This window comes from Heliconius melpomene, chromosome 3 (genome assembly GCF_056956725.1).
Source record: "Heliconius melpomene rosina isolate 202511_hmr_F chromosome 3, ASM5695672v1, whole genome shotgun sequence".
Taxonomy (NCBI): domain Eukaryota; kingdom Metazoa; phylum Arthropoda; class Insecta; order Lepidoptera; family Nymphalidae; genus Heliconius; species Heliconius melpomene.
Genome location: NC_140391.1, coordinates 10,199,214 through 10,213,712, shown reverse-complemented (window position 1 = coordinate 10,213,712; position 14,499 = coordinate 10,199,214). Strand labels below are relative to the sequence as shown.

The following is a 14,499-nucleotide window of genomic DNA, read 5'->3' as shown; positions in this document are numbered from 1 at the left end:
TGCTGTGTAAAACAATTGGAAAATCCTTATTGAAACTACGAAAATGCGGGTTGCATTAGGGTTTAATTAATATTCACATTATATTAAGTGCTTTGCAAACATACATTATATGAATAATCCAGTAGTAAAAGCGGGCGAAGCCGCAAGGGGGTCGCTAGTATGTAATAATACATGTTTTAGATTGATACGAAGTTAGCCATTTGTGACGTGGTTTGTTTTTATTTTGATATTTCAGTACGGTTTTCTTGGCCTTCTCTGTATTTGGCTGAACGCCATATACGTTCTCGTTGAAATCCTGTATAATATACATTGCTTGTTTACTATCAAAATAAGTTACCTAAACTCATTGGTAACAGTCAATGTAAGTCGAATAAAGAATAATTATGAAAGTATTGAGATACATTACTGAATATGTATGGAGTTTTTTTTTATAAACATCAATGGATGTGAAACAAGGAAAAGCTAACATTGTTTATATAAATGGAAGCTGTTGGACTTTTCGCTAAAACGCAATGGACGTTGGCGACGTACACTGAAATTTTAAACTTCGCAATTTTTTTTTTGGGAAGTTTTTCCTTTCAGAAAAAAATATAATTATAAACTCTGATATAGAGCAGAGCATTTTTTGATAAAACTTTGCCAATAATAAAATCAAATTTATTGTCAGTTTTATGCAGGAACCAACCATTTATGTAAGAAATAGTAGAATTATGTAATAATGATATACACATTAATGAACTTCAATTGATTCTCAATTTATACGTGTGGCACAATATTATATAAGATCATTAATAAAGTCTAAGTGCAGTGGAGCCTTTAACGCGTTACTTATTATTGAACTAGTTCGAAAAATGTTAAGACACTACCTAACAAAACTTACCTTTGCTATTTATACAAATAAAAAAATATATGCTAATAACCAACTATTATATGAAATGTACGGTATTATAAATCTTTAATAAATTAAAAGCAAAAAATTATTTTTGAAAAAGCTCTTATTTAAACGATTTAAAAAAGAGAAAATATTTTTTTTCTTTTAAATTTTAACTATCAACACATAACCTCATTATACATTATTAATATGATCATAAAAGCTTGTGTGTGTGTTGAATAACCGCCTCAGTGCCATACTTTGTCTTGTTACTTGAAAATATCGAAAGTGAAAATTTGAATTTTTTTATTACTATTTTAAACTTATAACAAAAAGAGTAATTTTACTGAAACATGTTAGAAAACTAAAAAGGAAGTCATTGCGTATGCGTTTTCTAAAAACTGAAGACGTATTTTACCCAAACACAACTGTCAAAAATGTAATAGAAACTAGGAACCATCTATTTATTCACGCAGTGAAAATCAAACCCAGAAACATCGCATTCACAGTCAAACACTTTGCCCCGTGCTACAACGCCTTATTATAATGAATAAAAAAATAAAAATGAATTATTATATATTTAACAATGAGTTAAGTTAGTGAGCACAGCGTTTTATTTGTCCAGTGTGCGTCATACCTAACGTGACTTTGAAATAATTTGAGTAGCTTTCATTCAGTTGTGTTTCAGACCGGTGCGGATATGGACAAAGACACTCCAACGCCCTTTGAAGATGCCTTGGAGAGAACAGGTTACTTTTTACCTAATATTTACCTTTTTTACCTGTTCGTTTTTTATATACATATAAGAATTTCCGTGGGGTAAATAGAAAAATCTAGCATTATCATAAGCTTCTCGTTATTTTCTGACGACTTCAGAGACATTACTTGTTGAGTTGCGAATCATAACTCTACGCCTTCTCTTACTAGATCTGGGAAATGGACTTGATTTTAATATTATTAAAGTCAAAATGGTTATCTGATTCTGATTTGAGTGTGATAAAATTTCGTTATTATTGTTTTAAATAGAGGTCTTCATAGCGGGGCGGCGCAAGACAGCAACTATAAATGCGAATGTTGTGGGTTCGATTCCTACTGGGGGGAGTGAAATATTCAATACTTATTCTCCTCTGCCTTACGTGTTACGTGCGGAATACAGCGTGAAGATAAAAAAACAGAGATTTTTGTTTATTTTAACGTTGAATCCCGCATTCAATCAATTTGTTGTTGTGGTGTTGTTTTTCTTTGTTTGTGGCGCAAAATATTACAATTAATTGAAAGGACAGAAAATAAAATTAACTTTAAAATATTGTGAACGACGGGATACCTTATAAAACTAGAAAAAAAAGGCTAAAACATAATCTCAATTCGGATGTAAAACGGAGAACACGTATTTGTGCGTGAATTAACTTCTTTAATTAAAGCTAAATTGCAATACTTTGATATCAATTTAAATAGATAGTAAAATTAATTAACATTTAAATAATGTATTGTTATGTAAAATGGAGTTTAGAACAAGATAAAGGTTACATCGAAACAATTAACTTAATCTAAAATAACCATAAATGTCAATAAATTGGATATCCATAACAAAAGTCCACTCGAACCAGAAGTTCCTGAGATTAGTCCATTTAACTAAACACACTTCTCAGCTTTATTACATAGGTATGGTATTTTTTTATCTCTGAGGAAATTATTATATTTATCTTATTCTCATTTCTCCGTTCTGATAGACAGAAACGTATTCTTGAGTTCGGCTACTCAACAAGCAATATCTCAAAAATTGGGCGGAAAGTGGAGAACGGAATGTCTTAACACTTTCAGGGGAACCCCAGACACTGTATTTATGACTGAAAAACTTTGAAATTGACTTTTCTTTCCGAAACCATTCTGTCCTATGCAGATAAAACCACAAAGAAGTAGAACAAAAAGCTAGTTATTTTTATGGGAAATAAAATAGTTCAATACTTAAAAGTGGTTTAGTATGTATAATAAGAATGGCATATTGCGATGGAAGTTAAAGACAATGGACGGCAATGGCTCCTTTGTTCGGCAGCAATAAGAGATTTGCGGAAAATATTTTATGAATTACGATTAGTATGAAAAAAAATCTTAACCAATGTTCTGTGTTATACAAAGTAGATGAAAAAACAAAGAGATTTAAGAATATATGCATCCACCACCATTATAGGCATCCACTTGGACAGAGTACCCTTTTCCCTACCTAACCGGTGTCGCTGTAAAAGCTAATAGGGCTAACAGCATTAACCTCATATTCAAAAAAAATCTTTACGCATATAGTTTTGTTTTTTGTCCAACTTTCCTATACACATACACTATACTTTCCTATACTTTACACATACATTTTGAGTGGTGGAAGTCAACGCCGCAGCTTGTCTTGTTATCAGATCGAAAAACGGAAATAATTCTTCCCCCTGTAAAATCTAAAAATCATCTTCTGTCTTTCTCAACAGTCTATATAACGGGCCAAAATTTTCTATAATTCATAATTACTTTAAAAATTATAATATACATATATTACAGACGTCTAAATGAATATAATTATGATTTTAAATGATTACATGTTGTGGTTATGGTTCGATTCCCAATCGGATGAATGAATCACGTTATTGCCCTGCTCTGTCAAGACAATCAGCGGTGTTGAGTACAACATATAATATCTCAAATCCGAATAGATAGCGGAGAACGAAATGTCTTTACATTTAGTTCTCTCTTCCACTTCCCGTAACTCTACCATTTTATAAAGATAAAAGCATGAAGAAGCTTCCCGCACACAACAGATTGACAGAGAAAACCTGGGAATCTAGTGTTAAGACACTCTGTTCCTATTAGGACACTTCTATTCCCTATTTTCCGCCAAAATCTCGAGGCATTACGTGTAGAATGGTAGAACTCAACGTCGCGTTTTGCCTTGTAACTAAAGCGACGAAATGAAAATATTAAATATTTAATTCCTCCAAATGGGAATCGAACAGTAGCGTTTACAGTCGCACGCTTGTCCTCTGCGCCACCACGACCTCCATGAAGATGATTAATATAGATTTTAAACTTGTGCAATGATGTATCGTGAACCGTCAAATGTCTTAAAACTTTTTTATAAAACTTATGAATTTTGGGTATTGTGGAGTGGAACAATGGGATCAAACCCACTATTTGTATGCAAATTTTATTCAATAGTGTGAAGATGAGAAGGAAATTTCATGCTTATAAATCTTTTCATAAAAAAAAACAGTCTTTTCATTGATTACCAAAAGTATTCATATCTCAGTATTGGATTGAATTGAAAACTCTTTTTGTGTTGGATAGTCCATTTCCAAAGTCCAAAGTTACATCGGGTAATAAAAAATATGAAAAATCTCATTTCTAATCCTAACAAATAATTATAATAAAAAAAAAGAAACTGACTGTTTTGCATATACATAAGTATAGTTGTAACTATACTTATGTATATGCAAAACCTTAAACAAAAATCAAATGGTAGAAAAAAATAATTTAATTAGTTCAATCTAAAGAAAATTGAAAAACAATCGCGCTTTGTCTATAATTAGAGTGACAGTAGGTCAAGAAGACGATGCCAATTTCGCAAAGTAAACAAATTCGTCAAATGATGGTTTCTGAAAGCCCAAATTGGAAATAAAAGTACAAAAACAAACTAGTTTCAATTGTATTTATATCAAACTAGTAGTCAAAGGAAAATATAAGGAAGAATTTTCAAAATGGGCCCAGGCATCATCTGTTTTTAAATAATCAAAGGCTTACATAAAAATAATTGTTGAAGGAAATCGTTCATTATTTTTCAGCTGCACCTTGTGTCCCTCATCTAGCAGGATAGACTGAGGAAGCCTAGTGTTAAGACGCTACCTATTCCTCGATACCAGAGCAAAGACATAAAAATATTAAATATTTCATTACCTCGAGTCGGAATTGAGTCCATGCGCCAATACTGGTCTCATTCTTAGGTAGAATTAACGAATAGGTAATTAAAATTGTATCACTCATGTTGTTATAACTATTACATAAAGTTATTATTAATTGTTCAACACTATCTGTATGGTAATTTTATTGGACAAGTTTTCCTCTTGGATTGCATTCAAAAGACGCAATCTTGCTATCGGTAAATTTATATATTAGTTAGTTAGTTTGTAAATGACAATTGTCAGACCAGTTGAGGACACTCGTGGCGCAGAAGCTGTCGCGTAGATTCCCGATGGCCACGAAGTATTTAATATTTTAATTTCCTCGCTCTGGTAAACACACAAAGCGCGACCAATAGTTATCATTATTCGTCGTCGTTTCATTCATTTTGATCATTGTTTTCAAATGCTCAATCTAATGAGATGGAGAGGCACTGGGCCGAGATACCTTACCCTGAGCCCAGGTACAGTGGGTTGCATCGACACGAATAACGTCATAAAACATAGCCTCGAAAATGAACTATACGCACAAAAATAATATTACAATTTCAAACGGTAGTTCCTGAGATTGACGCGTCCAACCGTGCAAATTCATCAACACATTTTTGCGTAGAAATAGTGATATTACAGCTATAATCATATTAATTGCATAAATACAATAGGTTCGTTAATTTATTTGATTTCACGTACTTACGTATATATACAGTATGTTACGTTCGTTTGTTTGAAAACTGCGAACACTTGCATATCACGTTACTTGTAGAGTGTTTTATTTTCAAGTCCGTTTGAGGAACAATCTAGAACTATCTTTGAATATAAATTAATTATAAATACAACACATACTAAATTAATTTTATTGTTTTTAGTGAATTGAATTTCTTTATATTGTAAGAGGGGCTTTGGCCCCGATCCCTAAGCGCGTAATAATGAACATGAAGGATTAAAGTTTTTATTCTTTTTTTTGTATTATAGTTACTTACGACCACGGAATATTAGGAGGAGTTGGCCGTGCCCACCCCATATAATCTGGCATAATCCCAGAATAATCTAATGCCTGCCTGGCATACATGACATACATTTTTCCCTACATAAAATTAAGACGGAAAAGCCTTTAGATAAAAATGTACAGCAACTTTTATTATCCGTAAATAAAATAAATTATATTAAAAAAAATAGGTTTAAACAGAAAATGGAATGTCTTTGGAATAGGTTTTCTCTGTTTTACCTGCTTTGCGGGCAGTAGCGTAAAGCTGATTTTTTACAGTATACATACTATAATAAATTTTTAATAATTAGTTTAAATTATAATTTTGCTTGAAGTTATGCAATTTAAATTTGATTAAGATCTTCAAGTATTATTATCGAATGTACTTAAATAATTCAAGATAATATAGTGAAGTACGTATCTAAATATATACTATGTTATAATAGTTATAACTATTATATATGTGAAGGACAGAGCGATACGTATTAACTCCGGGAGTGGGTACACAGGATTTGAAATTCAAAAGTAAAACGAAGTGTCTCGACTTCAGGTTCCTCATACCTCATACGAGATAAATATTTTATAAATTTCGACGGCTTAGTTATTCTTGTTAATGATTTTTTTTTCACAGAGGTTCTAACAACATATAAAGCCTGTCGTGGCGTTATTACAACAATTAGTATCTAACGTCATTTTTTGTCATTCCATACGTAGGAAAGAAAAATACTTTTTAGAAAACATATAAAAATGTCGAACATAGCGGGATTTGAACCCAATTTTTTTTATATGTGTTTTAAAAAGTTTTCTTACCTATGAATAACACTTAAAAAAAAAACCTTTTCTCTCGCCAAATGATAATTTTAAGCACTTATCTTTGGTTAGCGGAAATTTGTAAAAAGCTCCCCACAGAGATGCTAGATGATAGCTTGATAAGAACTAGGCTTAGTTGGTCAGAGCGCTTGGACAGTTTCTAAGAGGTGCGGGTTCAAATCTCGCTATGTTCAAACTTATATTTTGAATGTTTTCTAAAAAGTGATAATTAAATGTTATTTTTCCAGGCAACGGTCTCTACAACATGCTACTGGTGCTCACATGTGGACTCATCCTACTCGCTATCGGCGTTGATCTCTTTGGCTTCGGCTTAGTGGTGGCAGCAGCCTGCGATCTTAATATTACCGTCTCCCAGAAAGGAATACTTACTTCACTGCCATATATAGGTGTGATATGTTTTCTTCGTGTATCTTAACTCAAAATCAGCCTGACTCCATATCCCCCACACAGCAGAGTAGACAGAGGGCTTAGTGTTAAGACATTTCGGAACACAACGTCGTGCTTTGCCTCGATACTAAAGCGAAGAAATGGAAATATAGATTTAAATAAATACTTCATCTTCTCAAGTGGGAATCGAACCCATAACCAGCCGTTACATTCACATTTTGTGCCTCTGCACTATGAGTAGCCTCTCAAAAGAATATACTTTTAAACTTTGTTATATTAGTTTTGAAACAGAACGTGAGACAAAAAAATGAGAAAAAAAATATAAAACAAGTAAGTTTTTGAATTCTATTTGGAATTTAATTACTTAAGTTATTTTAATGGTAAATATTACAATATAAACTATGTTTCTGCAAAAAAATTATTATTCATATAATTTTGTTAGTTGTAGATATAAATATTTTCCTTGAATATTATCCAAAACTCTTGAAAAAATCTCAAAAAGTGTGTATGAATTGAGTAAAAAAAATACAAACATTATATTTTATTATTTTTTTTTTACATTAATATAAAATTTAAGTTACGATAAATGCAAAAGGCACGTGAACAAAACACGTGTTTGTTATATATCAACGGAAAAAAAAGTTTCACGTGATTTTAGAATCCAAACTGTGTCGCGCAAATAAACGCTGCGGCCTGTTTAAAAAGATAGAGGAAATGAGAATAATTAATTCCTCCGAGTGGGGATCGAACCCACAGTCACCTCGTTTACGCGAAAATCTTTTGCTTAAAAATCTGCATCCAGTGACGATACAATATTTCAAAGATAGTAAGATACTTTAAATATTTTTTAGGTTTTACTTTAGTAAGGAAAATTTAAATATCCCCGAATGGGAATCAAACTCACAATATCATTAAATTCAGTTATTTTTAAATTATTCACCTTATTTTATTTTTCTTTTCAGGCATTTTACTAGTTTCATACTTCTGGGGATACATCTCGGATACGAGAGGTCGTAGGTTCTCACTCATCGTATCAGTGCAGGGCGCCTTCGTACTCTCCTGCCTCGCCAGTGTGGCCACAAATTGGCTTTTCCTTGGACTGATTAAGTTCTTTTCCGTTTGCTTGTAAGTATTTACTTAATTTCTTTGTAATTTTTTTTTCAGTTTCTAGTATTATCCCACATAGTACTACTATCTCACGGGTGGGGAGAATTTAGAGAGAAGACACCGTTCCCGTTCCGTTCTCTTCTTTCCACCTGAATCTATAATCATAAATTAAAAGCCCGTCGTGGCGCACAAGCGTGCAACTGTAAATATTAAAAACAATGCCTCGAGAATTCGGCGGAAAGTGGAGAACGGAGCTTCCCTCTGCCTACCCTGTCATGAAGCTGATAAATTATTTTATAATACATAGGCTATTTTGAATATGTCTAACATAGGGGATGTAACTCAGTGGTAGAGTGTCTGCTTCGCATGCTGAAAGTCCTGGGTTCAAATCCCAGCATCTCCAAATAATATTATTCTTTATTTTTGTTACCTGTAATAATAATTTTTGAATGCTTTTTTAAATTCCATGGTTTTTTTAATCTATGATGTTAAGGCTTTTTTTGTTCTAATCTGTTAGAAAAAATAAATTTCGAATTTTGACGATTTTTTTCATTTTTTTTATAACTTCATTTAGTGTTTGTTATTAACAAACGGTTGTCATTCCCCGAGCGGTAATCAAACCCACTACCGTACCGCTGCGCCACGGCGGCCTCTTATTCCTTATTAGAACCAAAACAAACATATTATTTTAAGAAATTAGAAATAAGCAAGATGGAATGCAAGAATTTAATTAATTTGACCCATATTCGTTGAACTTTAATTAATTCATTCATTAAATTGTAATGATACCTATAATAATTAATAGTTGTTATTATGAACGTCCCACTTAAAGAAACTGTCAGAAACATTTTTATAACTGCATTATTCGTTCATTTTCCGCACACGTAGACATAGCGCGGCGTTGAGATCCGCCACTCAACACGCAATGTCTGGAACTCGGGCAGTATACAGTGCACGAAGTGTCTTAACACTGTTTTTCATGCCTATCGTGCTATGCGGGAAAACACGTAAAGCTACTTTTGAAGAATTTATTTCTATTATCATCATTTAATTCAAGGTTTATGAACCGACAAAAAAGATAATATATTTTGAAATAAATAAAACAAAATGTCTGTTTATTTTTTTTTGAGATTAACATATTATATATTTATTTAAATCTTCAACACTCAATATGTCATGCCTCAAGAATTCGGTGATAAGTGGAGAACAGAGAGTCTTAACATTGAGTTCGTAGGTTTTCTCTGCGTATCGTGCCGTGTGCGGGATGTATCCCGCTGTAGCGTGAACCAAAAAAAAACTATAACTAAATTATTCCAGTTCCTGTGCTGCTAACTCAGCTACCTACACCCTAGTGGGGGAGTCATGTCCGAAGGGCGTTAGGAGCAAGTATATGCTACTAATGACATGCTTACTTATACTGTCACCTGCAGTTGGTGCACGTAAGTTTACTTTTTTATATATTTTTAAAGTTTCATACCTCTTAAAGAAAAAAGGAACCCTTATAAGATCACTTCGTTGTCCGCCTGTCTGTCTGTCAAGAGCCTTTATCTCAGGTACACGTGGAGATATCGAGTTGAAATTCAAAACATATACCTATTACAGGTCTACGGTCCCTTTATTTCCTGAAAAAAATGTATTTCTATATTTACTTCAAAATAAGGAACGGCCACAAAAACCGCGTATTTCGACTCTATATAGGGAATCAAAATTAATAGAGTACTTCTAGTTGAAAGCGAGTAACATATCCTGGTAAATTTTCCTTAATAAAACATACACAATTTTACAGTAATTTTCTTTTACAGTTATGACATATCCGGTGCTTTCATCAAAATTTGATGTACCCATTCCCCTATTGGGTATCAACTTCACCCCCTGGCGACTACTTATTATAGTGTTGTCTATACCTCTGGGTATTGGTGGAATAGCTATATGCTTTTTCCACGAATCACCCAAATTTTTGGCAAATTGTGGACGTAGAGACGACGCTATGAAGGTTCTGAAATCTATACATGGTGTCAACAATAGGAGTTCTAAGCAAACGTTACAGGTATGCTTTAATTTTTTTTAAACTACAAAGTAATTGAGGGCCTCATGCAGCGGCACCACGTCTGATTTAAACGCGATGGTAGTGTGTTTGATTTGACACAGGTCTCTACTCGTACTTGATTCAAAATTACTATGTTTATTTTTCCAAAAAAAAATAATATTATAATTAATTATAATACTATTCGACACTAGTTCCATAGAACAAATATATATATTTTTATTTCCAGGTCACCTCACTATACCTCGAAGATGCAATATCAGTGAAATCAAAGTCGCTTTTCCAAGCTCTATATGAGCAGAATGCTCCATTATTTAAACCGCCCATGCTGTGGAGGACGTTGCAATTGTTCTTCATAGTAGGCGTTGTTTATATCACGTAAGAAATTATTTTGTGTATAAAAATATATTTTTTTAAGTTATGGAAGTCTTAGGTTGTGTAAATCTAGCATTTCTTTTTTCATAAATACCCCTGTATTGGTTTCCACCTACAGTCATCACTTAGAACCCTAAAACCTTAAGAAAACATCCTTTCTTTACAAAGCTTCACTGCTTTGCCCGCAAAGCAGAATAATATAATTATATAATTACCGATTGAAAATCAAATACACATCTATCACATTATATACTCTTTCATTTAAATTAACAAATTTCCCTATATATCACAATATTTACAGAAATAACAGTCTTCTCGTATGGTTGCCTTACATGCTGAATCTGGCCGTAGCAAATCTCAATCAAAATTCAACGATCACTGGTGATATATGTACCTTACTTTCTACTGACTCTACAGAATCTTCAGGCAATACTACTAACATAGTAAGTTGTGGAAGTTTTCAAATCCAGAAGTAAAATTGAAATCTACCAATATTTTTTTAAAATTTTAATTTTTCACAGAGTCCAGAAATCTGTCTTGGATATATAGAAAACAACGTGATCATAACCCTAGTAGCCGCCCAAAGTGTTTATGCATTTCTAACCTTCGTAATATCTTACCTGATGAGCTGGAGAAGAATCGTTCTTCTCTTCATACTGAGTATTTCTACGTTGAGTGGTGTTCTTCTGGGTTGGATGCCGGAGCCAGTGTCTAGTGTTTTCCTATTCATGGTGTTCACTTGTACTAATTTAGGAATGGGCATCTTGGCCTCTTACTTTGTTGACCTATATCCTACATCTTGCAGGTTAGTGTTTTTTCTTTATATAATATACACAACAACATTTATGGATTTAATTCTCAATCACTCAAATATGTAAAAAAAAATTAAAATCCTTGCTTTTCTGAATAAGATCTTGAATAAGATCTTTCTAAATAAGACACCGTTTTATTATCATATTATACCAATTGAGCTTACATTAGCAGAGATGACGTAAATAAAATAAAAAAAGAATATTGAACCACCGGCACTGTTCACTGAGATAATTGCGCCACAATGGCATTTTTGTTTGACAGAGGCATGGTGCAGTGTTTAAGCATCATGGTGGGTCGGACGAGCACCTTCATCGGCATCAATATTGTCGGTAACCTCATCTTCTACCACTGCCGTACCACGTTTTACATGTGGTCACTGCTTGTTTTTAGTAAGTATTATATTAATTTTATAGATTTATTTCGCTAAAAAACGCAAAAATTGTATTTATTTCCATAAGCGGCCAGTCGTGCAAATGGAAATGGCTCATTCGTGTTAATACACAGGGAATACCCTATAACTTCGGTTACCCACTTTTCACCGAATTCTTGAGGTATTGCGTGATGAATGGTGGAACTCAACACCGCGCTTCGCCTCGTTACCAGTTAAATGTTTTACTCCCCTAACTGAGGATCAAACACACATCCATTGCCGCCGCAAGATCATTCCTGGTGTCCTGAATTTGGTGAAACTTTACGTAATATGCACAGTAAATACGGACGACCTTGAATCACAAGCTTGGCATATTCTCAAATATGCAAGTAAATCGTCCATTGCTAATTATGTATTTGGTTAAAACAAAAGTTTTTTTTAAAAACTTTTTTTTGCTATTGACGATTTCAGTTAAAACAAAAGTTACATTTTTAATCTTTATGAGGCCAGTCAATTTACGTGGTTCATCTTTTATCATTCCACATGACAAATTATTGGCTATTAAAAACGTCATTTTTACACTGACGCTGTCAAATGTATTGTAATTTAAACTCACAATCAGCACATACATTTTGACTGGATCTCTTTTTTTTATTACCGGTCAATTTCCTTCGTGTGTTTTCCATACAACGTGACATTGGCGAAATGAAGTGTGCTCAACTGGCACGCTCGAAACGCCATATATTAAGAATTCAATTCAATTCAATACATTTTGATTTAGTAAAACTGTAAATCAATTCAAAATCATCTTCACGCTGTATCCCGCACACAGCAAGGAAGAGAGAACCTAGTGTTAAGACACTCCGTTCCCCACTTTCCGCCGAATTCTGGCACTGTGTGGCGGAGCTCAACACCACGTTTTAAAAGGAGCTCAACACCAGAGAAAATGAAAATATAAATTTAAATAAGTATATCATTTCTTCGAGTGCGCCGCGAACATGCGCCAAGACTGGCCTTAAAAAAAATAATCTTCGCCCGAATAGGAATGAAATCCATAATAGGCACAAGAGCCACTGCGTCACGACGCCTTTAGTTTTTTCTTACTTGACTATTGAATTTTATTTTTTTTCATTTCAGGTAGCGTAGTTGCCGCGTGGTTCCTGCCTAGAGACAAGCGAACACAGAGTTAAAGATACTTTTTTTGTAGAAGCTTTTAAAACAGTATTATCTGTGATTTTAGTATTTTAAGCTTAAGAAATTAGTATAATTCTTAGTTTTGTAAGAATAATCTATTTTGTATTTTATTTGTATATTTAAAATATTTTATATAAAAAGATTGTGAAACCGAGAGCAAAATGTTACATTCATATCGTCTTTGTATCTTTACTAATATTAAAATGTTCGTTTTGTTGTACGCACGCTCTTACATCAGCATACTGCATTAGGTAAAGGGCACCTTGTGTTAAAACACTTCGTTCTCTACGCAACTCAAAGTGCCGGAACTATAAATGGCGGAATTCAACGCCGCAGTTTTTCTGATTCTGTCATGCATGTCAGTCTAAATGGAATATGGCCGATAATATAAATGTACTTAATTTTTTTTATATTTTATGACATCAATTAAAAAAAAGAACACAATTGTGTTTTTAAACAGACAATTAAAAAAGTCATGAATTATACTTATCTGCCTTTATATCTAAATTAACATGCTATTAAATTTCAATATGTAAATATTTAAAAGAAATGTATTGTAATGTAATTTACATAGATTTTAAAAGTTAAATAAAATAAAGACTGTTGTTAACACACATAAGTAACCTTATAGTGACTTTTGTCAATCTTGAGTTGAACAATTATTTACACATTGTATCCGTCATGGTAAGCAGGGAGAACCGATTCTCCGTTCCCAGTTTTAACAGTCTTCGTTTCCTATGTTTTACCTTATTTTTGAGACATTGCATATTTAGTAGCGGAACTTCAATTCTTTGTCTTAGATCAAGCGCGTGTGAAAATAATCAATTTTAGAACAGTGCAGTCAGACGTGGCGCTGCTGCGCAACAAAGACCTTATTTACTAGATAATAGAAACTAAAATGTTAACAATGTCTCAAACGAGACAATCAAAAACACAATGTCTCGAACGAGACAATCAAAAACACACAATGTCTCGAATTCGTTTTCAAAGTAGAAAACAGAATATCTTAACTCTAGTTGCGAAATACAGCGTAAAGCTGAAAAACAGTATATATAATTCATTGAATTCAAAATATCAAAATATTAAATATATCAATCCTCCGAGTGGAAATCGAACCCACAACCGTTACGTTTACAGTCGCACGCTCGTGCCGCCACGCCACGACGGCCTTAATTAGACTTTTTATATATACGTACTCTAAAATGTCAATTAGCATTTAACATAATATATTAAAACGGCGAGTAACATACAAGTGTAAGTAAGTAATATTTTTGATAATAAAATTGTATATCCAAGGCAACTGGTATATTTATTTACTAGCGGCCCGCTGGCGGTTTCACCCGCGTGAACTATGTTATTATTAATTTCTGTCTCCATGACTACGTCCTATTGACGTCTATGCAAAATTTGAGACTCCTAGCATTTGTAGTAACGAAGTACAGTTCATACAAACTTTCAACCCCAAAAACAACCCCTTAGAAGTCGAATATTGCAAATTCCTGTCTTAGCGAGCACCTACTTACTATAAGTAACTTTCAGATTCCTAGCACATGTAGTTTCTGAAATTTCGTGATGAGTGTATGACCTTCC

The 14,499-nt window shown here is 33.2% G+C and overlaps 1 protein-coding gene and 1 non-coding gene across 2 annotated transcripts; both read left to right on the top strand.

The window, feature by feature from the left end:
• The first annotated feature begins 1,481 nt into the window (after window positions 1-1,481).
• Window positions 1,482-14,200, top strand: LOC146540170 (synaptic vesicle glycoprotein 2B-like). The gene is made up of 10 exons (XM_085207491.1): window positions 1,482-1,620; window positions 6,847-7,005; window positions 7,969-8,131; window positions 9,431-9,552; window positions 9,916-10,160; window positions 10,387-10,535; window positions 10,834-10,975; window positions 11,054-11,337; window positions 11,607-11,734; window positions 12,853-14,200. Exons 1-10 carry the CDS (start codon window positions 1,572-1,574, stop codon window positions 12,903-12,905), a joined length of 1,494 nt encoding a protein of 497 aa, XP_085063617.1. The 5' UTR covers window positions 1,482-1,571; the 3' UTR covers window positions 12,906-14,200.
• TRNAA-CGC (transfer RNA alanine (anticodon CGC)) lies at window positions 8,445-8,516 on the top strand. Its single transcript has one exon. It is a non-coding gene; the product is annotated as a tRNA-Ala (tRNA).
• Window positions 14,201-14,499: the final 299 nt, after the last annotated feature.